The sequence below is a fragment of the Pectinophora gossypiella genome, chromosome 27, assembly GCF_024362695.1.
Source record: "Pectinophora gossypiella chromosome 27, ilPecGoss1.1, whole genome shotgun sequence".
In the NCBI taxonomy this organism is placed as follows: Eukaryota; Metazoa; Arthropoda; class Insecta; order Lepidoptera; family Gelechiidae; genus Pectinophora; species Pectinophora gossypiella.
In genome coordinates, this window is record NC_065430.1 from 409,361 (window position 1) to 432,461 (window position 23,101).

Sequence of the window (23,101 nt, forward strand, 5' to 3'; positions counted from 1 at the left end):
GAAGTAGGCAGAAATCAGAATCATCTCTCTCTCTCCCTCTCAGGCGCATCAATTGCAGCTGCTGAAGGAGCAAGCGAGTCAGATAGAGGACTGGCTCGCCGCCAAGGAGGCTATACTCAACAACGACGATCTGGGTGAAGATCTCGATGGTAAGTTCAATAACTTACTGTTTATATGCTATATCTGTCTCTTTCATGCTAAGCCGTATATTTTAAGTGCGAGAGAGACAAAACCTTTCGTCTCTTTCGCACTAGACAACGTACTATATCTTTGTTCTACTGTCGAATCAATGAATCAATAATTGGGTCGTGTACCAGGTTCCAGATAAATTATGAAATTCTGATTACTACATAAAAACAGGTCTGAAACAAACGAAAAACATTTTCTTTTTTCTATTTAACTTATTTATGAATTTTAATCAAGGAAAACGTATTAATAAGTCCGACATATTATCATGTTTTTCTATGACGTCACAGTGTGGTTTTTCATACAAATTCCATAGTAATTTCGTGTTTTGACGTTTAGTAAAATGTAACCGATTTGACTAGTTGGAAACTAACATGTATTTTTTTTGTGTGCAATAAAGTATATTTGATTAGATTTTTACAATTTAGTAATTTATTTATCTATTTCATTTTTTTTGACGTTTTTCGGAAGGCCCGCTAAGCCGTTGGTCCCGGGCTACTAGTCCAAACACCTCCACCAACCCGCAGTGGAGCAGCGTGGTGGAGTATGCTCCATACCCCCTCTGGTTGAATGAGGCCTGTGCCCAGCAGTGGAACGTATATGGACTGTTTATGTTACGTTTTGACGTGACTTATTGTAGACTAGCGGCTGCCCGCGACTTCGCGTCGATTTCGGTTTTCGCGGTAAAAAAGTCTGGTTTTTTTATTGGTAAAGCCTGTGTGTTATTCTGGTGTATAAGCTACATTATTGTAAAGTTTAATTAAAATCTATTCAGTAGTTTTTGCGTGAAAGAGTAACTAACACCCATACTCACAAACTTTCACATACATACATAAACTCACGCCCGTAATCCCTAATGGGGTGGGCAGAGCCACAAGTAATCAAAGACAACTTGCAGCCACTGTTGATACGAAGTCCAAAGATGGATATGATGAACCTTATGGTGATAAGGGATCAGCCTATCGCCCATAACATTAGTCCATCATGTTAGAGGACACAATCCCTCTGTCGGTTTTTACGACATGCCCGGGAAGAGAAGCAGCTTTCACATTTATAATATTAGTAAGATTTGCTGCAAACTACTTGGCCGGACAAATGGGGAGCGCTGAGCGCTCTCACCCGGTAGTAATTCAGTGAGAATGGCACTACCCGTCCCGATCCTTGGTTATCTCATTACATTTAGCGAAACTAAATCCAAACAATCCCACAGCGGTGGAGGCCCTGATCCGCAAGCACCAGGAGTTCTCGAAGCTGCTGGAGTCGCAGCTGGAGCGCGTGTCGTCGCTGCAGCAGCTGGCGCGCGGCGTGCAGCCCGCCGACGCCGGCCGCCTGGCCGCCGTGCTGGCGCGCCGCGACCGCCTGCTGGTATGGCCACAAGCAATCAATCTCGAATGGAATCTCTTCATATTATACTTCTGGATTGATCCCGAAAAACACGACCAGATCTCGCGAGGATTCCGAGTTGATAACAAGTGGAATTTTCAGTCGCAAAAGTGTAGAATTGATCATCATCAATTTAAGAGCCACGCTCTTGTCGGTGTAACATTTTCCATTCCAGTCTATCAAAGGCCAATTCCTTGACTTCCCTATAAGACACGACGTTAACCTTTTCTTTAATCTGTTCCATGTAAGCTCTTCTAGATAAATACATTAGTCAATAATTCACTTAATTGTCAATAATAAAATCTACGCCCTTGAAATGTTGGAGATACCAATTTAATGGTAACACTTACGTCATCAAAGGGCTAGCAATGGTGGCTTCTCATATGATTGAGCATACATTCTTATACTATGGACCCCATAACCTGATAGAGCATCACATATTTAATTCTGATTCTCTCTCCAGGAATCCTGCAAACACCGCGGCTCCATGTTGGAGCAGTCGAAGCAACTACACCAGTTCCTGCGCAGCCTTAACCACGAGCGGGAATGGATCGCGCTGAAGATGCAGGTCGCTACGGACCAGAACTACAGGTCAGTCCATGATCCTGGTTACCTACCACATAGAGCTCGAACGGCGCGGCGGCGATAGCGGCGCGGGGAGCGGCGCGGCGGCCGCTGTTCCGTTCTCGATGCCAGCGGCCAGATCGCGCGGTGTTGCGGCGGTATAGAGCTGTGTCTCAAATGAGCGCGATGTGGAAACGGCGACAACGCATTTTCGATTGTAGTTATTTTGTTTCGAACGATGTCATCACCAGCCCATTAACGTCCCCACTGCTGGGGCACGGGCCTTCCCTATGGATGGATAGGGAGATCGGGCCTTAAACCACCACGCGGGCCCAGTGCGGATTGGTGGTTATTAACGACTGATAATGCAGCCGGGACCAACGACTTAACGTGCACGAAGCACGGAGGAGCTCGAGATGAAAACTTTTTTTTTTGTCGTCACCCATCCTATGACCGGCCTTTGCGAAAGTACAATGTATTATGGGCAAAAGAAGATCTCAATCTCTATAATGAACAAAGGAAACAAAAAGGCGAGTTTCAAAAGCCACCGCTCGTACCCCGCCCCCGCGCCGCTGCCATCGAGAACACTTCAATATAAGTCTTAGCATTTGAACGCGCCGCTCCCCGCGGGCTAAGGGCTTGATGTGTACATTTCAAATATGTACATATCACTAGCCACAAACATAGCGGTCAAACACACAACTCTCCTTTTAAAAATTTATAAAAATTAGAAAAGCAATAATAATCTGTTAATGTTTTATATTATTTCTTCCTTATAGAGAACTATCGAACCTTCAGAGCAAGATCCAGAAGCACGCAGCTTTCGAATCGGAGCTCGCTGCCAACAAGGGACGGATTGATGACGTGGCCAACCACGGCGAAGAACTCATTGGTGCGTGTGTTCTTAACAAATCATCCTCACCAATTTAAGAGCCAGGCTCTTGTCGGTGTAGCATTCTCCATGCTACTTTTTTATGGAGGAATAGGGCAGTGGTTTCCCTCTTGCCTTCCGCCCCGCTTCTGTCTGACGCGAGTGGGATGGCGCCCAGAGTAGTTTATTTTTGGTTTCTCTTACTAAGCCATGCATAATCTCACCTGTTGCAGCAGTTTATCAGCGAGCGCGCAGATATTTTTAACATGCTTGTCATCTACTTTCATATCAGAGTCAAGGTCGTCCAACTTGCGCAGGAGTGTGTGTGTGGTGTCATAGTCGCGGCCCAGCTTGTGCGCTTGCGCGTGACGGGTAATCCGTTGGTTAAATGGTATATTTCAAAGCCGTACTAGGACTCCTGTCCTCCGCGTCTGAATAGTACTGACAGTTACTGCTGCCCTCTGTCAGGTTCCAGGTTACAGTCCCTGCGACTTTCCTCTAATCGCATACGAGTTTTGAAAAAAAAAAGTTTCTTTTTCTATAAAAAAAAAAAATACGGGATGGAGTGAGAAACAGTATGATAATAGAGAGATGTGGTGTAAAAGACGATATAGTGACTAAGATTGAGAAGGGAATGTTAAGTTGGTGTGGACACGTAGAGCGGATGAAGGATAATAGGATTATAACACCCTGTATGTTTTTTCTTTTTACAGAAAACAAACATTACGCGGCCAAGGAGATAGCTACTCATGTTGAAGAGCTGGAGAACCAGTGGAGAGAACTGCAGGTATGAGCACAAGGCTATTCCATGCTTTTTAGTTTTTTTATTGCAATAGCCTCCGTGGTCTAGTCTATCTCCGGGTTCGATTTATGATGAGGACATTGTCGAAATCACTTTGTGAGACTGTCCTTTGTTTGGTAAGGACATTGGAGGCTTGAAACACCTGTCCTAAATAAATAAATAAATAATTGTCCGAAAAAGTAAAATGATTTCGTTCTTCGAAGCTATTATTATATGATTTTCACCATATACGTCTGTACAGGCGGCAGCGAAGCTACGCCGCGAGCGTCTCCAAGAAGCGTACCAAGCGCGGGTGTACCTTCGCGGCCTTGACGACTTCACGGGTTGGCTGGACGAGGTGGAGGCGCAACTACTGAGCGAAGACCACGGTTAGTAATAATGTACCCTTTCAAAGTCAAATAACTGCCTCCGTGGTCCAGTGGTTGAGCCTTGTGCTCACGATCCGGAGGCCCCGGGTTCGAATCCCGGTGGGGACAATCACTTTGTGATCCCTAGTTTGGTTAGGACATTACAGGCTAATCACCTGATTGTAGAAAAAGTAAAAAGATCCGTGCTGCGGAAGGCACTTTAAGCCGTTGGTCCCGATTATTACTTACTGATGTAAGTACGTAGTCGTTACATGAGTCATGACAGGGGCCTATGGCGGCTCAGTAATAACCCTGACACCAGGGTTGATGGGGTTGGTAATTCACCTCACAATCCACACGATAGATGGATAGATAGAAAGGCATATAAAGAGTAATTTCTATTTCTAGTTAGAGCTGTCAAAGTCTGAGTCTGGAAAGTTAGAGGGATGATTCAGACCATGATTCTGAGTTGATCATCATCACTAATTTAAGAGCCACGCTCTTGGCAATGTAGTATCCTCCATGCTACTTTTTAGGGAAAAATATTGCAGTGGTTTCCCTCTTGCTTTCCGCCCCGCAGTGCTCTGTCTGACTGCAATAGTTTTTCTTATATATATGATATATAGACTATTTATAACAACTTATAAGTGTTGTAGATTTTGTTATAAATAGTTTCTAAGACGTTCATAGTTATTTTTTTGATTAATTTTGTTTTTCTGGCTTAGTTTACTTGTCAATTTTTCCAGTTTTTGCTATATCCTCCCGGGTGATGTGGTACTATAGTATTTATAACATCTGTTTACCATGTGGTGTGCAATAAATACTTTGACTTTGACTTCCACCCCCCAGGCAAGGACCTAGCATCAGTAACAGCGCTCCTGAAACGCCATTCGCGGCTAGAGCAGCAGCTCACCAGCAAAGCTGAAACTGTGACACAGCTGTCGGACAACGCGCGCCAACTGGCCGAGAGCAAACACTTCATGGCTCAGGAAATACTGGCTAAAGCGGAACATGCTGTTAACAGGTACGGACATTGAACATTATTTACAAACAACAACACAACAACAACACGCAACAACAACTTGTCAACAATAACACACAAGAGCAACAAATTACGTAGGCTGTAGCCGGAGGACTCAAAAAAAACCGAAAAGATTTCTAAAATATTTAATTGAAATGTATTACAAAGTAATTAATTCATCATCACCAGCCCATTAACGTCCCCACTGCTGGGGCACGGGCCTTCCCTAAGGATGGATAGGGAGATCGGGCCTTAAACCACCACGCGGCCCAGTGCGGATTGATGGTTATTAACGACTGCTAATGCAGCCGGGACCAACGGCTTAACGTGCCTTCCGAAGCACGGAGGAGCTCGAGATGAAAACTTTTTTTTTAAAGTAATTAATTATTAACTTATAACTAAAGCCTATTGACTCGACCGATGTGAGTATCGAAGTGGCACGAGGCGCAGCATCAGCAGTTTACTTCATATTGCGAAATTATATAGCATAGGCAAAATAATGGTGCCGTGTGCAGTGTCGTCATATGTCAGCGATTCCCTTTAGGTGCTATCGCGAAACAAACATAGAAACAACACACAACAACAACATATAAACAACAGCACAACAACAACATATAAACAACAGCACAACAACAACATATAAACAACAGCACAACAAGAACACGAATTACGAAGGCTACAGCCGAGGGACTCAAAAAAAAAACAAAACTTTTTATAATAAATTTAATTATAACGATTACAATAATTTCTTATTACCAAGAAGAGCTTACATGGAAGAGATTAAAGAAAAGGTTAACGTCGTGTCTTATAGGGAAGTCAAGGAATTGGCCTTTGATAGACTGGAATGGAAAATGCTACACCGTCAAGAGCGTGGTTCTTAAATTGATGATGATGACTAAAAGAGTGCGACTTGATCGATGTGAGAATCAAAAGTGCGACATGAGGCTTCCATGTCCGGGCCGCTGGCAACGCGGCGCGAGGCGCTAGATCAGCAGTTCACCGGAATCGATGATTTTTCAATCACGTGGGACATGACGCAATTCGAAGGCATCGGTGCCGTGTGCAATGTGGTTCTTCATCAGCACTTTCCATGTGGTTGCCTTGCGTAACAAACATGTCAACAATAACATCATAACACAAGAGCGACATAGGAACAACACAATTTATATAAAGGTGGCTACATTGGAGATGAATCAAACACTAGGATATGCAGATGATGATTGTAATAAAAGTTCAAAACAAAGGATTTCCTTAACTAACTTAATTTTAAAGAATTTAGACTACGTCCGTAGTTAGGAACGTTAGGTCGAAAAGGTGAATAAAGTATTAAAATTATATTTGTTGTCAGCGTTTACACTGAAATTGCATAAAGCACACGTTTCCGCTGCGAGTCCACGGGCGTTGACCTGATGACATAGGTATAAGGCCGCCTATTGTACTCATTCTATTTCTCTTTTGTTTTGTATTTTGTTTTTTCCTGTTTGTGCAATAAAGTATTTGTTATGTTATGTTATACCACGAGTCCGAAAATATACCCGGAAGAAAAAACCACTTGCTTCTGTGTATAAGATTGGCGACGTCACATTGGAAGAGGTTGAGGAGATCCGAGATCTGGGTGTTATAATAGACAGTCAATTAAATTTCATCACACATACAGACAAAGTTGTTACTAAGGCGGCTCAGATGCTTGGATTCCTTAAAAGAAACTGTATTGGTTTTAAACAAAATAAAACCAAGACTCTTATTTACAACGCTCTTGTACGCAGCCATCTCGAGTATGCAAGTATCGCATGGAGTCCATTTTACGCAGTACACTCACAACGTATTGAGAGCATACAACGCGCCTTCACCAGGTACTTGGCATTTCACACCAGCGGATTCTCCCACAGACAGCCTTACCAACAACGCTTGGATAAGTTCAACATGATAAGCTTACGCGATCGTAGACTATTGTTGGATATGTGCTTTCTGCACAAACTTGTGAATGGAGTTATACAATGCTATCACCTTCACGAGAGCATCTCACTCAGCGTGCCATATAAGTATACCAGACATAAAATAACAAATATATTTTATACTCCCCGCTGTAAAACGAATCTTGGTCTTCAAGCCCCGCTAACCAGAACTTTTAAAGAATACAACTCTTTTTGTAACAAAATCTTAGATCTTGATGTGTTCCATGATCCGCTGAATATATATATGAGAAAAATTTTAGATTATTTAAAGCTCAACAGATATTAATTACTTACTTATATTTTACTTTTTTACTTATACTTATATCTTTCTAATTTCTAATTTTTAAGTTTGTTGTGTAATTTTAATTTTACTTTATTTTTAAATACTTAAGTACCCTTAATTGTATAAGTTATGTACGCCGTAATTGTCATATATATTAGTCATAATACCGTAACCTTATATGTAAAATGTTTTAATATATGTGATGTGGTTGTACTTTATAAATAAATAAATAAATAAGTCCGGTTACATAACACACACAACAACAACATAACAGCACGAACACATCAACAACACATCAACAACACATCAACAACACACCTGCCCAATCCCACTTCATTTTGCCGCCTGCGTGGACCACGTCCACCACACACGACATAGCAAATTTATTACAATAAATTTTCATTATATTTCATTTAAGATATCGCCAGCTACAAGAACCAATGCAGATCCGGCGAGACAACCTGGAAGACGCCGCCCAGATGCATCGCTGGGAGCGGGACGCCGACGAGGAGATGAGATGGTAACGAGCATCCCCTTACAACGTACCCCTCACTACCTTAAACCCCCCTCACTACCTCACCCCCCTTCACTACCTTAAACCCCCCTCACTACCTCCCCCCCTTACTACCTTCCCCCTCACTACCTTCCCCCCCTACTATCTTACCCCACCATCACTACCTTATCTTAACCTTATTGCAGTACCTTAACCCGCCCCCCTCACTACCTTAACCCCCCCTTACTACCTTACCCCCCACTACCTTACTCACCCTTCCTGCCTTACCCTCCCTTCCTGCCTTACCCTCCCCCCTCACTACCTTAACCCCCCCCCCCCCCACTATCTTAAACCCCCTCACTACCTTACCCCCTTGCCCCCTTATTATTATATTTTTTTGTATTTCTGGCTTAATTTAGTTACTTGTTATTTTTTCTTTACTCTATGCCTTAAATACTCCGTATTGTACCTATTTTGATTCTACATTAATTCTCAGGCTCCGCGAGCGTGAAGGCGCGGTCCGCCAGGAGGAGGCCGGGAACACGCTGGCTGAAGCGCAGGCGCTGCTCAAGAAACATCTCGCGTTGGAGGCTGAACTCATTGCCAGGTAAGTGTATCCTTTACTCATCGGCCAACACATAACAAACATAAAAAAAACACGACGACGAAAAAAAAATATACAGGGTGTGTCAACCACTGGACCATGGAGGTCGTTACTACTTACTGATATTAATTTTGATATTAAATCAGAAATCACCTGATTGTCCGAAAAAAGTAAGATGATTCCGTGTTTCGGAGGGCACGTTAAGCCGTTGGTCCCGGCTATTAGCCGTAAAAACACCTCCACCCGCATTGGAGCAGCGTGGTGGAGTATGCTCCATACCCCCTCTGATTGAGGGGAGGCCTGTGCCCAGCAGTGGGACGGATATAGGCTGTTTATGTATGTACATACATACATACATAAACTCACGCCCGTAATCCCTAATGGGGTGGACAGAGCCACAAGTAATCAAAGACAACTTGCAGCCACTGTTGATACGATGTCGTAAGCTGGATATGATGAACCTTATGGTGATAAGGGATCAGCCTATCGCCCATAACATTAGTCCATCATGTTAGAGGACACAATCCCTCTGTCGGTTTTTACGACATGCCCGGGAAGACAAGCAGCTGAACGTTTTCTATGTTATGTATGTTTATGTTATGTATTAAATCAGAACCATCCCCCCAGTAATCGTTAGGACACAACACCCTACTACCACCCCTGCGACACCCTGTGCAAGATAGCACATCTTTTTATAGAATTTTACCTCTTTTATAGAGGTATAGTTTCTTATTCCTTTATTGTCTTTGTTTTCGAAAATGATTTTCGTCTTTTGTTCTCCTTGTAAATCTAAATATATAAAAAAAGAAACTGACTGACTGACATATCAACGCACAGCCAAAACCGCTAGGACTAGAGACTCAAAATTTGGAACATAGGTTCCTTATAAGGTACACGGGAGCACTAAGAAAGGATTTTGCGATATTCCCACGGGAAAACGGGAACCACGCGGGTAATACCGCGGGAAACAGCTAGTATATTATATTGCTGCATGCACGAGAACCTTTACTATTGGTAGATCGCCAATCCGTTTAAAGGATCCGTTGGAAGGCGATTGGGGCAACCACCGTTCTACACGCCCTATCGTAGTATCCTGTAGACACCTCCTAATTTTATTTTAAGTTATATCCGTCATTTTCATATCCGTCGAAAAGGAAAGGGACGGATGATTCACAGCTCTTAATTTTAGGAAGAATGAGTAAATGAATGAATAACCCGGGCGGATCAAAAAGGTACGTCTCTGGTATGCAATCCGTTTGACGTGTTGTCTACTTAACTGTGTCGGTTTACTGACTGACGTAAATTTTTTAGACGGTTGGTTTAGATTTGTGCTTAAAATTGACGTGTGTTCCATAAATTTTATGCTTGTCGATTACCCGTCCCTTTCCTTTTCGGCGGATAAGAAAATGACAGATATAACTTAAAATAAAATTAGATGGTGTTTGCAGGAATTAGCACCAATGAAGGCTATTACTCCACCGACAAGAGCGCAGCTCTTAAATAAAGAGAGAGAGAGATCGCCAAAACCCTGTATAAATTTCCTGCTCTAGGGAGCCTGCAATAAAGGCTGTGTGCGGTCGTGCCGAGCAGCTCTCCCGGAGAGGTCACTTCGCGGGCGCCGCGCTGGAGGCTCGGGCGAGGGACCTGCTGCTTACCATGCGGACGCTGAGAGACGCCGCCGCCGCCAGGACCACGAGGATACAGGACCGGTGCGAGCTGCTACAGGTGAGAGGGCATGTCTTCCGTATCAGCTAGTAGACCTTCAGGCAATGATTCGGAGTTGACATCAAGTGGAATTTTCCGTGGCAAAGGTATGGAACTGAAAATAATTTGTCACGAATTTCCCAACAGGAAATTCCACTCACTCAGAATCATGGTCGGAATCATCCGCCTCAGTATTCATTACAATGTCCCTAACACTCTGTATAGAGATGTTAGTAGAAGTTGCATTCTGAATTATTTTTGTTTTTCGCTAGTTTTATAATATATCTGTCTTTATTTAGTAATCAGAATTTCATAATTTATCTTGAACTTACTACACGATCCAAAGTTCCCAAACGGTCATCACTAATTGAAGAGCCACGCTCTTGTCGGTGCAGCATTCTCCATGCTACTTTTTTAGGGAAAAATAGGGCACTGGTTTCCCTCTTGCCTTTCGCAGTACTCTGTCTAACGCGAGTGGGATGGCGCCCAGAGCAGTCTATTTCAAAGCCGTACTAGGACTCCTGTTCTCCGCCTCTGAATAGTACTGACAGTTACTGCTGCCCCCTATCAGGTTCCAGGTTATAGTCCCTGTGACAAACGGTACTCTTATTAACCCTTTCACGGACAGAGACCATGGATCATTGATGGTTCATAAAAGGTAGTATGACACCTTGGACTCGGAACGTCCGTAGACGTTCTTAAATTGGACATCTTTTTCCAGCTGCTATCAGAAATCTCGGAGGCCGAAGTATGGCTTATGGAGCGTCGTACTGCCCTGGCTTCGAGCGACGTGGGCCGTGACGAGGACTCGGTCTTGGCGCTCACCAGACGGCTGGAAGCCGCCCAACGCGAGCTGGCTGCCTTCGACGCCACATACACCAAGCTGGAGCGAGCTGCATCGATTCTACAGGTGAGAGTTAGCAACGCCAACATTCATACATACATACATAAACTCACGCCCGTAATCCCTAATGAGGTGGGCAGAGCCACAAGTAATCAAAGACAACTTGCAGCCACTGTTGATACGATGTCGTAAGCTGGATATGATGAACCTTATGGTGATAAGGGATCAGCCTATCGCCCATAACATTAGTCAATCATGTTAGAGGACACAATCCCTCTGTCGGTTTTTACGACATGCCCGGGAAGACAAGCAGCTGAACGTTTTCTATGTTTTTTATTTGCTCCCAGAACAGCATAGGAGCAACGCCAACATATTTTTTTTATTGGAATGATGATGATGATTTCTCCGATCGATGTCGGCCATGGCGACTACTCCGACTCCTAGTTGGCACGACGCGTCATTCCATTCCATGGAATGACAACATTTAAGAACCGTGGTAGCCCAGTTGGTAGAACGCTGGCCTCTTTGAGGTCGCAGCTTCGAATCCAGCACAAGCCAATGTTTGTCGAATTTGTTTTCGAAGTCATGTTTGGATCATAAATGATTATCACGTGGTCAGTGGTGAAGGAACGCATCGTGAGGAAACTCACATTCCCGAGAAATGCATTTTCGGAGGTATGTGAGCTGTTTTCCCTTCGCGGGTTCAAAAGTCAGACAGGCTGTCGCTTCTGTGAAAAACCGGACTTGTCAAATCTTCAGGTTAGGTTAGCGGGCCCTGTGAGAAACGGGATAATGCTATGGGGATGATTGGAATGAAAACATTAGTCACTTCACTTCCGGTTTTTAGTGCTCCATTGACTTCACCAACTCCCTAGCATTATCCCGTTTTTCATAGGGTCCGCTTACCTAACCTGAAAATTTGACAGGTCCGGTTATATAATATGAACTATTTTCCAAAATAGGAGAAATCCCCGTCGGATGCGGAGCAGCTCCGTCAGAAGATGGATGAGCTGAAGACATTGTTTGAGGATATGAAGCTGCTCTGCGCCAAGCGACAGCAGCGGCTGCAGCAGAGCCTCAAGTACTTCAAGTGAGTATCACGAACAACGCCGTCCGTGCTTCGGAAGGCACGTTAAGCCGTTGGTTTTTTATCTGTATATTACAAGACCCGAAACACGGGCGGCCATGATTGAGTTTCGTGTGACGTCACATTTCACAAAATACTGTTTGACAGTTTCTTTGTTTGTTCTTCTTCTATCTTTATCTATTTATAGTTGTGAGGTGGATTACCAACCTCATCAACCCTGGTGTCAGGGTTATTATTGAACCGCCAAAGGCCCCTGACATGGCTCATGTAACGACTACTAACTTACATTAGTTAGGAACCGGGACCAACGCGTTAACGTGCCTGCCTAAGCACGGATCAGCCTGTAATGCCCTAACCAAATTAGGGATCACAAAGTGATTTTTGTGGTATGTCCCCACCGGGATTCGAACCCGGAACTTCCGAATCGTGAGCCCAACGCTCAACCACTGGACCACGGAGGCCGTTTTTTTTTTTCTATTTTATTTATATTTTCTGTTTTATTAAGTAATATAACAGTTTGTAATTAAACTCTCTGCAGACTGCATAAGCAGTCGTTAATAACCACCAATCCACACTCGGCCCGCGTGGTGGTTTAAGGCCCGATCTCCCTATCCATCCATAGGGAAGGCCGTGCCCCAGCAGTGGGGACGTTAATGGGCTGGTGATGATGATGATTAAACTCTCAAGCAACCAATTAAACCACCCTTCCTTCCCAGGTTCGTGCAAGAGTGCGAGGAAGTCCAGGAATGGATCAGTGAGCAGATGTCGGCTGCTGCCAGTGAGGAGTATGGACTGGACGTGGAACATGTCGACACTTTGCAGCAGGCGTTTGATAACTTCCTGGCACAATTACACGGTCAGTATTCGTGTAGGATAGTGAGTAGAACGAAACGACATCCCAGGACACTTCACACAAAACACGGGTTAATATAATATAATAACGGGTTCTTACCGCGTTTAAATGGGGATATGAGACTCCCGATATTTCGACACTGTTGCAAGTGCCATGATCACGGAGACTGATGAGATTGGAGTGGAGTAGGTAGAGCCATAATTTTCTAAACGCAAGAACCCGTTATTATGTGCTTTAATTATGATAATAACCGCGTAAACTTAAAACAATGTATAAATAAATTAATAAATAAAATAATAACAGTCATCCCGTGATCATGGCACTTGCAACAGTGTCGAAATATCGGGAGTCTCATATCCCCATTTAAACGCGGTAAGAACCCGTTATTATGTGTTTTAATTAAAATAAATTAAATTGAAATAAGGAAATGTTTTATGCTAGTGTTAGATCTCGGTCTTTATTTAGGTTTTCTATGACGTCACAATGTGCTTTTCCATACAAATTCTATAGTGATATCGTCATGATCATTGACACTGTATCATCATCATCATCAGCCGTAATTCTTTGCTAAAACTGAACTGTCTCTCAACAGCCAACGAGGGTCGTATAGAAGCTGTCTGCGAGGCAGGCAACGTGCTGCTGGAGGAAAACGCGCCGGAAGCTGACAAGGTCCGGCAGAGGACTGATGACATACGCGGACTGTGGGACGACCTGAAGGAGCTGGCGTTGGCCAGGCAGGAGGTATGGTAACACCCAGACACTACATACAAAACACCTCGAGAGGTTTATTTATTTTATTTTCATCGGAAACTTACAGCATTAGTGTGTAGGTGTCAAACGAATTGATCGAGTCCGAAACACAACACTGCGTTCAAAAACGGGAATCGCTGATGTGGGATGAAAAGCCGCCAGACTCAAATGGGATTGGGCCGGACATGTTTGTCGCACGCACCCTGAGCGGTGGGCACGGATCGTCACGCATTGGGTGCCTCATGACGGGTACAGGCGTCGTCGCAGACCTCGAAAGAGATGGCGTGACGACTTGGACGCTTGCCGGAGGGACTGGACCGCGCACAGGACGCGGCGAACAATGGAAAGGGGAAGGGGAGACCTTTGCCCAGCAGTGGGATCTTGGAGGCTAGATTAGAACCGACAGCATTAATAATTATTAAATAGTAACTGAATGTAAACTAATAGCCATTTATAAGTAACCGCATACAGGTATTATTGACAGATGTTGGATAGATGTAATATCATTCTTACACAGACACCACACATTGACGCTGTCGTACACGCGCATCTGTGTGTGTGACGTTTGACGTCCAGTCAGATTTTTTAATTAATTTGACAGATTATTATATAATTCAATGCACATATTTGATGCGTTTCTTTTATGCATCTTGGTTGGAATTTGTCTCTGGTTAAGTTCACTATATTTTCGGTGCTCAAGCATTCTCCATGCTACTTTTTGAGATAATCACTTTAATTCAAAAATTTAAAAAGAAAAGATCAAAAATGTTACTAATATTATTCTTCAAAATTGGCTTTCATTGTTAGCGCTTTATGAACGTCAAAAATTAAATAAAATATTATGTAACTAGCTGTAAAACTACTACCACATCGGAATCTGTAACGCTGAGGGAAAGACGTGGCCAGAAAACCTCCCGGCACAGGGCCGTACTCTTACTGTTTCATGTTTTTCTTTATTCTCATACCATCTGACTCTCCTAGGCTTTGGCCGGCGCCCGCCAAGTTCACGAGTTCGACCGCTCAGCAGACGAGACAGCCGCGTGGGTGGAACAGAAGGAGTCTTCCCTCGCCGCCGAGCAGGCCGCGCCGCGCTCCCTGCACGCGCTGCACGCCAGCAGGCAGCGGCTGAAGGCGCTCCACGCGGACCTGGACGCTATCAGAGCGCAGCATGAGAGGCTCAAGCAGGAAGCTGATCGGTGAGTGCTGAATATTGGGTATTTGACTGGGTCAAAACCGTCAAAAATGGAGAGATTATACAATGCAAATTTAGAAGAAGCCAGTCTAGCATGATCAAAAATCAATCTCATTTTAGTCCTTATGAATCTTCTTCTATCGTGTGGGTTGCGACGTGGATTACCACCCCCATCAACCCTGGTGTCAGGGTTATTATTGAGCCGCCAAAGGCCCCTGACATGACTCATGTAACGACTACTTAGTACATCGGTAAGTAGTTACCGGGACCAACGGCTCACTTTCGGACAATCAGGTGATCAACCTGTAATGTCCTAATCAAACTAGGGATCACAAAGTGGATTTTCTGTGATTTGTCCCCACCGGGATTCGAACCCGGGACCTCGGGATCGTGAGCCCATCTCTCAAACTGGACCACGGTAGCCGCACTTACTTGCGAATGATTCCCAAAGTATTGCCACACCCCGGACACTTCATACAAACAACCTCGTTTTACATAGACACTACACATTGACGTTATCGTACACGCGCATCTGTGTGTGTGACGTCTGACTTCATAGGTTTGAAGACTGAACTATGTCCGAGGGGGTGAGGTAAACCTAGCTCAGCCGCTGGTGGGGAGCGGAGAGTTGCCGTCCTAAACGTAGTATTATTCCATATTCTATGGTACTACCAATTACAATAACAGTCTGTCTATGTTTTAAAATTAATATATGTATATATGTGTCCATTAAAGTGAAAGGCGCTTTACTTGATAATAAAATACACTGGAGAACTTCCAAGTTTTATTTCATCACACAATCATACATTCACTAGCCTAGTGGTCGTATCAGACTGACCCGTTCTGCCAATCCAATCAATCCAGTTGTCTTCTCAACGTCAGCCCACCCGGCGAGTCAGCCCACCGGGTGAGACCCTGTTGAGGGAGGCCCAGTGAGCGACTCCAGCCAGGTGGTACGTGTCTCGTCATAGTAGGTGGCCGGCGAGCTTGACCCGAAGTTTCCAGGTCAGCTCGAGCCGGCGGGGTCAGTTCGGTGAGGTCAGTCCGGATATTCCGCCGGCAAGGTCGAAACCGTCAAAAATGACCCGTTCTGGGTCGGACACCTGCCTTTTATCAACTTGCCCCTTCCAGCTAGTCACCCTTCCTCACCAGTTACATTTAGTGTTGCCGATATTAATTACACTTTACCCGATGTTACAAAAGTATATATGATTTGATTGTTTGACTATTGTTTCTCCGTCAGGCTGGGCACAGCGTTCCCAGACGCCAAGGAGCACGTGTGGTCCAAACTGGAGGATGTGACCGAGGCGGTGGAGAACCTCGCGGCCCGCTGCGACCGCGCCTCGCACCAGCTGGAGCTGGCCGGGCACCTGCAGGCGTACTTCGGGACTTACCAGGAGTTGCTGTGAGTACACACTCAAATAGGTTCATCATCATCAATTTAAAAGCCACGCTCTTGTCGGTGTAGCATTTTCCATTCCAGTCTATCAAAGGCCAGTTCCTCGACTTCCCAAAAAAAAAATAAGAAAAAAAATTAGGTTACGTGTTAAAAAACATCTGACGAGAGAGCGGTAGCCATTTTGAGCTAACTGTCAAAGCGTTCATAATAATACGAAACACCGTTACTAGATGGCGGTGGTTTCCATATGTAAAGTTAAACGGCTAGCGACATCTAGTGGCGAAATAGAGTACTAATACAGGGTGTTAGTGACACCGTATCGAAAACTTTGAGGGATGATTCAGACCATGATTCTGAGTTGACCTTTTTTTTGACGTGACTTATTGTAGATTTGCCGCAGATGGCATTAACTACTTGGCCGGATAAATGGGGAGCGCTGAAGCTCACTCGGTACAACGTTTAAGACAACGGGCCTGAGCTGCCCAGTTGGACGCGAACGTCGGCTCAGGGCGTCGTCTGAGAGGAAAAATATTTGAAAGAATTAATCGACCCTAGGGTCGATAGCGATAAGCGCTGATTGAGGGAAATCGTCTACCACGCCGGCGGGGTCGGTATCGGGGTAAACTGAGTTGACCTTAATCGGTATTTTCCGTCTCTAAAGTATATTGGAGAGAAAATCTGCAACCCGCAGCTCTTGTCAAGCCGAGACGAGCATTTTAACCGGTTCTCTATTTTTACTCATAAAATTTTATGAAATAATTTATCATGGCATAATGTTACTTGTCCTATTATTAGTTACGCATAGTATTAATTTGTCATAACTTTTTAAGCATAATTTTGAAACTCATAACTACGATAAGCATAATAATTAATGACAATAATGATATATAAGCATAATTATTATAAGCATAAAAACTATACTCCGAATAAGAAAAGTTTTGGCACAACTTTGAACATTTCCGAAACTTACTTTTTCCTTGGCTGCATTTGGTTCATGATTGTCACTTTTTATATTTTTTGACTCTATTTCATGCTGTTGGTCATCATTCAGTATACTTTTCGTGTGTAAGATAAACATGCTGGCGGCGTAGGGGTGGCCCAGGGGCCACCACAAAATTATGACAAAACACTATTATTCTAAAAAAGAATTATGGATACCTATTTATGTGCGAATCAAATTTTACCTAAAAAACCAGTATTCTTAGATGTGATTATGGGAAAGTGCTATTATGCTTAAAAACGTTATGCAAAAAGGATTATGATAATTAAAATGATGACAAAACCATTTATGCATTTTAAGAGATTGCCGTTTTAACCACTACACTGCCGGGTTCACATCCTATCCGTGCGAAATTCTTTCTATGTATATCGCTAAGGTTCAAGTCCCGTCTGATTCCCGTTTTTGCAATAAAATACCAGATAATATTTTAAATTTGTCAGAAAAAAAATTAAAGCTCATGGGAAACTTACTTTATGTAAAAAAAACTTATTTGAAGATTAATTATTACCTAAATGATAATGTCTGGTATTGAATGTGTTCCTCTAGATATTAAATAACATGTAATGTATACCCTCATTGATTTAAAAGATGTGTTGCTGTTGCAGTTTCTTGTCGTTTCTTCTCCTCAGCCGATCAGATGTATATTTGAAAAATGTTACATTGACCTTCATCAAGTTTTTGCATACATACGTAAAGTCACGCCTATTTCCTACCGGGGTAAGCAGAGACTATAGAAATCTATTTTCTTCGATCCTGACACACTTCTCTTGCTTCCTCCACATTCATCAATCAAGGTTATCCATGGTAATTACGATGAATAAGTGATTCCGATTTCTGATTCAGACTTTTTCTCTTTATGAGTATCCCTAAGCATCTAAGTGAAAAGAAAGTCCTTGAAATAATCCCGTTTCTGGTCCGCAGCGCGTGGACGAACGAGACCCTGGCCCGGGTGACGGCGCCCGAGCTGGGCGGCGACGTGGCGGCGGCGGAGCGCCTGCTGGCGCGGCACCACGACATCCGCGCCGAGATACAGGCCAAGGAGGACGCCTTCAACACGCTCTACGCTGATGGTCAGGATGTTTTTTTTTTAATAATACAACCTAACACAAAACACGCACGCACACACACACGCACGCGCACACACACGCACGCACGCACGCACGAGTTAAGTCCAATGACCCTAACGAGATATGCTTCGTTAGCTCAAATACAGCAACTGACTAGACTCTTTCCGAATTGCTAGATAAGTATTAAATTATTATAAAAGTTTGTGCTCAATTAGATTTTACAAATATTATTCTGTAGCTGTAACTCTGCCGGTTGTTTATTTTTAAAGTCTATCGGTGTACCAGTCATTTATCTCACGCACCTGCACGCAGGAGGATCTGATGAGCGCTGCAGATAGCGCCATACTTGTTGCCAAGTTTTGGGCCGAAACTATTTAGTTTGCCATCGACACGATAAGAAGAAGAAGTACGCACGCACGCGCGCACGCACGCATCCACACACACTTATCTTATCTTATTTAGCCTATACGATCCCACTGCTGGGCAAAGGCCTCCCCTTGATTTTTCCACTCCTCTCGACTTTGCGCGATCTCCGGCCAATCCTTCCGATAAGCATTGAGGTCGTCACACCATCTTTTACGCGGTCTGCCTCGACTTCTAAGCCCGCCCTGAGGTATCCAGTGAGTAACGACTCGTGCCCACCGCTCCGGATGCATCCGACAAACGTGTCCGGCCCAGTCCCACTTCAGTTTGGCGGACAGACGGCGGGATGTAAGGGGACCCATATATCGTCTTTCGGGTCTCAAGTCAACCTCACCTGCCCGTGGTGGATCCTGCTAATCAACAAACGAGGCTCTGACGGCCCACCAACCCGCATTGGACCAGCGTGGTGGGTAAAGGTCCAAACCCCCTATGATGAATCCACACACACATCACACAAAAAATAAAAATAATAATAGAGAAAACAAAACAGTAAATCATTAATAAATCTACTCGCAAAAAGCCAAACACTAAAGATATAGCGCCTTTGTCGATTTATTCACCAAGTGTGGCAGATAAAGAGAATGGTATTCTATTTACCTAATTTTTTATTTATTTAATGTTCTCCCCCAGGCGAGAAGCTGATCAAAGAGGGCCACTTCATGTCCGGCGAGATCGAGGAGCGCATGTCGTCGCTGCGCGCGCGCCGCGAGGCGCTGGACGCGGCGTGGGCGGCGCGCGCCCGCATCTACGAGCAGCACCTGGACGCGCTCGTCTTCAAGAGGGACGCCGACGCGCTGGACACCTGGATACAGACCAGGTAAGCGCGCCAAGTGTTTTCCATCCCCTTTTCATCCCCTCAGGGGTGATTTCCGGGATAAAAACTATCCTATGATCTTCGACGATAGTGGTTTTAGGGTAAAAAATACACACGTGAAGGAAACATATTTGAAGAAACCCACATTCCCGAGAAATGGATTTTCGGAGGTATGTGACCTAACCTGTATTGGGCTGGTTTTCCCTTCCCGAGTTGGAAGGTCAGACAGGCAGTCGCTTCAAGTCTAAACTATGTCCGAGGGTGTGAGGTAAACCTAGCTAAGACGCTGGTGGGGGCGGAGAGTTGCCGTTCTATACGTGGTATTATAATTTATTCTTTCCCGTAACAGGGTGCCACTTGTCCGCGACGGCAAGTACGGTGAGAGCGTCGCCCAGGTGGAGGAGCTGATCAACCAGCACGAGCACCTGGAGCAGACCATTGACGCGCAGAAAGACAAATTCTACGCTCTGAAGAGGATCACACTGCTGGAAAAGGCGTTTAAGGAACAACAGGTGACTGACTGACTGACATATCAACGCACAACCTAAACGGCTAAACGTAGGCACTTGAAATTTGGAAGGGACGTAGCTTAGGTACCGTAGAGGTGCACTAAGAAAGGAATTCCCGGAATTCACACGGGAACGGGAATTAGCGGGAAAATCCTTATGTATGAAAAATCTAAACCGCTTAAGTTAGACGCTTGAAATTTGGCATGCAGGTACCTTAGTGAACTTAAAGCTTAGTTGCAACAGGATTTTGCAAAATTCCCACGGGAACGGGAGTTAACGGGAAAAACATTTGTATGAAAAAGTCTAAACCGCGTAAGATACGAGTAGATGTTTTCAATCTAGCATGCATGCATACCTTAGTAAATTATAAAAGTTTAGTTATGGCTGTATTTTGAAAAATGGGAGTTAGCGGGAAAAAAGAATGTATGAAAAAATCTAAACTGCATAAGTTAGATGCTTGAAATTTGATATGCACTCCCACACACACAAAGATCTCTCTTTTATAACACGCCACGCGGACGAAGTCGCGGGTAAAAGCTAGTCAATAATATAACAAGAGCTGGCTCTGGTGATTTCGAATTGTTTCGCCCTGAAAAAGGCCTTTGTTTTTTCCTTGGGTCTTTTGTTTGGTCCTGGTGAGGATCGATTACATTGGATCGCCATCGTGGTGAAAGGATCAGACCCAAATCCCCTGGTAGTTGCGGCTTCCGAATACGTCCCGCTTAGGGACGGTACTGAAAAGTATCGGCGTCCGAAGGACGTAATATACGATCCCGATGACCCGATTACTCTAACCATAGAGGCAGCCAATCAGCTCGCGACACCAAACACTTCAGGACCCCGATACCGACCCCGCCGGCGTGGTCGACGACTTCCCTCAATCGGCGCTTATCGCTATCGACCCGCTAGGGTCGATTAACTCTTTCAAATATTTTCCTCTCAGACGACGCCCTGAGCCGAGGTTCGCGCCCAACTGAGCACCCTCAGGCCTGTTGTCTTAAACGTTGTACCGGGTAAGATCCTTCAGCGCTCCTTATTTGTCCGGTCAAGTAGTTAATGCCATCTGCGGCAAATCTACAATAAGTCACGTCAACAAAAAAATACATTAAATTTTCTTTCTTTTTGTGCACCGTTAACATACATTGGACCTAACAGTACAAAATCTTTGTTACCCAGGATGAGGAAGAAGCGGCCAGGAGACGTTCAGCGGAGAAGCAGGAGCAAGACCGCCTGGCGCAGTACAGGCGACGGGAGATGGAGCGCATCGCTGAAGAGAGACGCAAGGAGACCGCGCCGCCGCCGCCGCAGCTGGAGAGAGAGGTGGGTATCTGTCTTTCTCTTTCTAACACATGGCAGCTAGTACCAAGGCAGATTCATTCTCTCGCTTCCTCCACATTCATCAGTCGTATCATAGACTTACGCTGCGCTATATGCGGTATCAACAAAAAAATAAAAATATAACGCCATTCCGTCCTATATTAAAGAGCTACCCCATCTAAAGTTTAGATCCCAACTCAAAAAGTGGTTAAAGGGGAAGCAGTTTTATAGCTTAAATGAGTTTTTCAGTTTATAAATAGGTGTTTTTTTTTTCTTTTTTTTATATAGATAAGTGTTTTTGTAATATTTTTCAGTACTTTATGTAAGTACTTAGTTATTATTGTATATGTCACAACATGACTAAATGTGCTGAGCGCTATAAGCTTCACTTGCATCGACATACTTACCACATTTATTGCAATAAATTTTCATTTCATTTCATTTCGCTATGTGTCCTTTGTTATTATTATTTGTATGTCGTTTTCATATCTCGGGCCTACGGTGTCCCGGACTTTTGGAACTCGTGCGTGGGGCCGAAGCCAACACGTAGAGGCCCCTTAAAACAGTTTAATCTAAATGTGGTGTGACACCAACCGGCGATTATCCCTGTATGCACTATGGGAGTGCACCCAAAGACAATCCCCGGTTCGTGTAGGACTATTGCAGATTATGGGAACAAAGGGAACTGGGCTATTAGGTTGGGGGTTAGTGGACCGGGATACTGGAGCTATGGGGGACTATGGCGCCTGCTCGACCAATGTTGGTAAACATGGATAATTATTATTATTATTGCGTATTGTAGACAAAAATAAAATATAAAATATCCTGCGTGGATCACATATCGTGCGTGGATCTGATATTAGGCAGCTAAATTACTCAATTGTATACCAATATTTTATGTTTATTTTTATTTTTTTAAAGAACGTCTAGGGCCCTGTGCCGAGGTTTTTCTTGCAGCTTCTTTTCCCCGGCTATACAGGTTGTGAGAAGCTGCAGTAGTTTTAGGCGGATGAGACGTTCGTTATGTAAAAAAATTGACGATTCAAAGTGTAACTATGTTACCTACTGAATAAAGATATTTTTGAATATCCAGCTGAAGCTCCCCTAACCAAGTCTCTGCCGCATCCGTCACACAATGCAGCTCGGCTATGCCACCTGGGAACCGGTGCAGAGGGCACTCGTTCACTATGTGAGATATGGTTTGATCCGGGTGACCCCATTCACAGTATGGCGACTCCTTTAGCCCTTTAAGCTCTTTAGCTCCTTTCGCCTTTCCTTTGCAATGTTTTTTAATAATACTTTATTGTTGTTGTTCCAGATATCCCGCGAGACGGAGCGCTCTGCGCCGGCGCACGCGTCGTCGGAGGAGACCCTGTCCCCCGCGCCGCAGTTCGAGCGCCTCCCCAAGAATGAGCCGCACGTGAAGCGCGCCGAGAGCATGAGTGTGAGTGCGCTTTCGCTTGATTTTATAACTTGCTCTTAACGGTCCAATAGTTCAGCGTTGGGCTCGCGATCCCGAAAATAAGTCGAATAGTAAAATCAGATTGATTTTTAATCATCTTAGACCGAGTTCTATTTCTACGTTTCTACATTATCTTTCCATCTACGTATATAATAAAATTTGCCACAAACT

At 44.2% G+C, this 23,101-nt stretch overlaps 2 protein-coding genes across 11 annotated transcripts in view; one reads left to right on the forward strand and one right to left on the reverse strand.

The window, feature by feature from the left end:
• LOC126378776 (T-complex protein 1 subunit eta) overlaps nucleotides 1–23,101 on the reverse strand; it is a 299,946-nt gene that overhangs the window by 214,344 nt on the left and 62,501 nt on the right. The gene's annotated exons all lie outside the window — the stretch shown is intronic.
• LOC126378771 (spectrin alpha chain) overlaps nucleotides 1–23,101 on the forward strand; it is a 174,234-nt gene that overhangs the window by 124,386 nt on the left and 26,747 nt on the right. For all 8 annotated transcript variants that reach the window (XM_050027158.1, XM_050027152.1, XM_050027159.1 and 5 more), the window contains 21 exons: nucleotides 44–149; nucleotides 1,397–1,551; nucleotides 2,033–2,160; nucleotides 2,913–3,025; nucleotides 3,718–3,791; nucleotides 4,048–4,174; nucleotides 5,003–5,177; nucleotides 7,831–7,932; nucleotides 8,402–8,512; nucleotides 10,060–10,234; nucleotides 10,935–11,123; nucleotides 12,020–12,147; nucleotides 12,861–13,000; nucleotides 13,590–13,738; nucleotides 14,729–14,943; nucleotides 16,183–16,344; nucleotides 18,260–18,408; nucleotides 19,459–19,645; nucleotides 19,992–20,154; nucleotides 21,328–21,471; nucleotides 22,787–22,912. In XM_050027158.1, coding sequence (XP_049883115.1) covers nucleotides 44–149; nucleotides 1,397–1,551; nucleotides 2,033–2,160; nucleotides 2,913–3,025; nucleotides 3,718–3,791; nucleotides 4,048–4,174; nucleotides 5,003–5,177; nucleotides 7,831–7,932; nucleotides 8,402–8,512; nucleotides 10,060–10,234; nucleotides 10,935–11,123; nucleotides 12,020–12,147; nucleotides 12,861–13,000; nucleotides 13,590–13,738; nucleotides 14,729–14,943; nucleotides 16,183–16,344; nucleotides 18,260–18,408; nucleotides 19,459–19,645; nucleotides 19,992–20,154; nucleotides 21,328–21,471; nucleotides 22,787–22,912 — 3,018 coding nt within the window. The remainder of the gene's footprint in view (nucleotides 1–43; nucleotides 150–1,396; nucleotides 1,552–2,032; nucleotides 2,161–2,912; nucleotides 3,026–3,717; nucleotides 3,792–4,047; nucleotides 4,175–5,002; nucleotides 5,178–7,830; nucleotides 7,933–8,401; nucleotides 8,513–10,059; nucleotides 10,235–10,934; nucleotides 11,124–12,019; nucleotides 12,148–12,860; nucleotides 13,001–13,589; nucleotides 13,739–14,728; nucleotides 14,944–16,182; nucleotides 16,345–18,259; nucleotides 18,409–19,458; nucleotides 19,646–19,991; nucleotides 20,155–21,327; nucleotides 21,472–22,786; nucleotides 22,913–23,101) is intronic.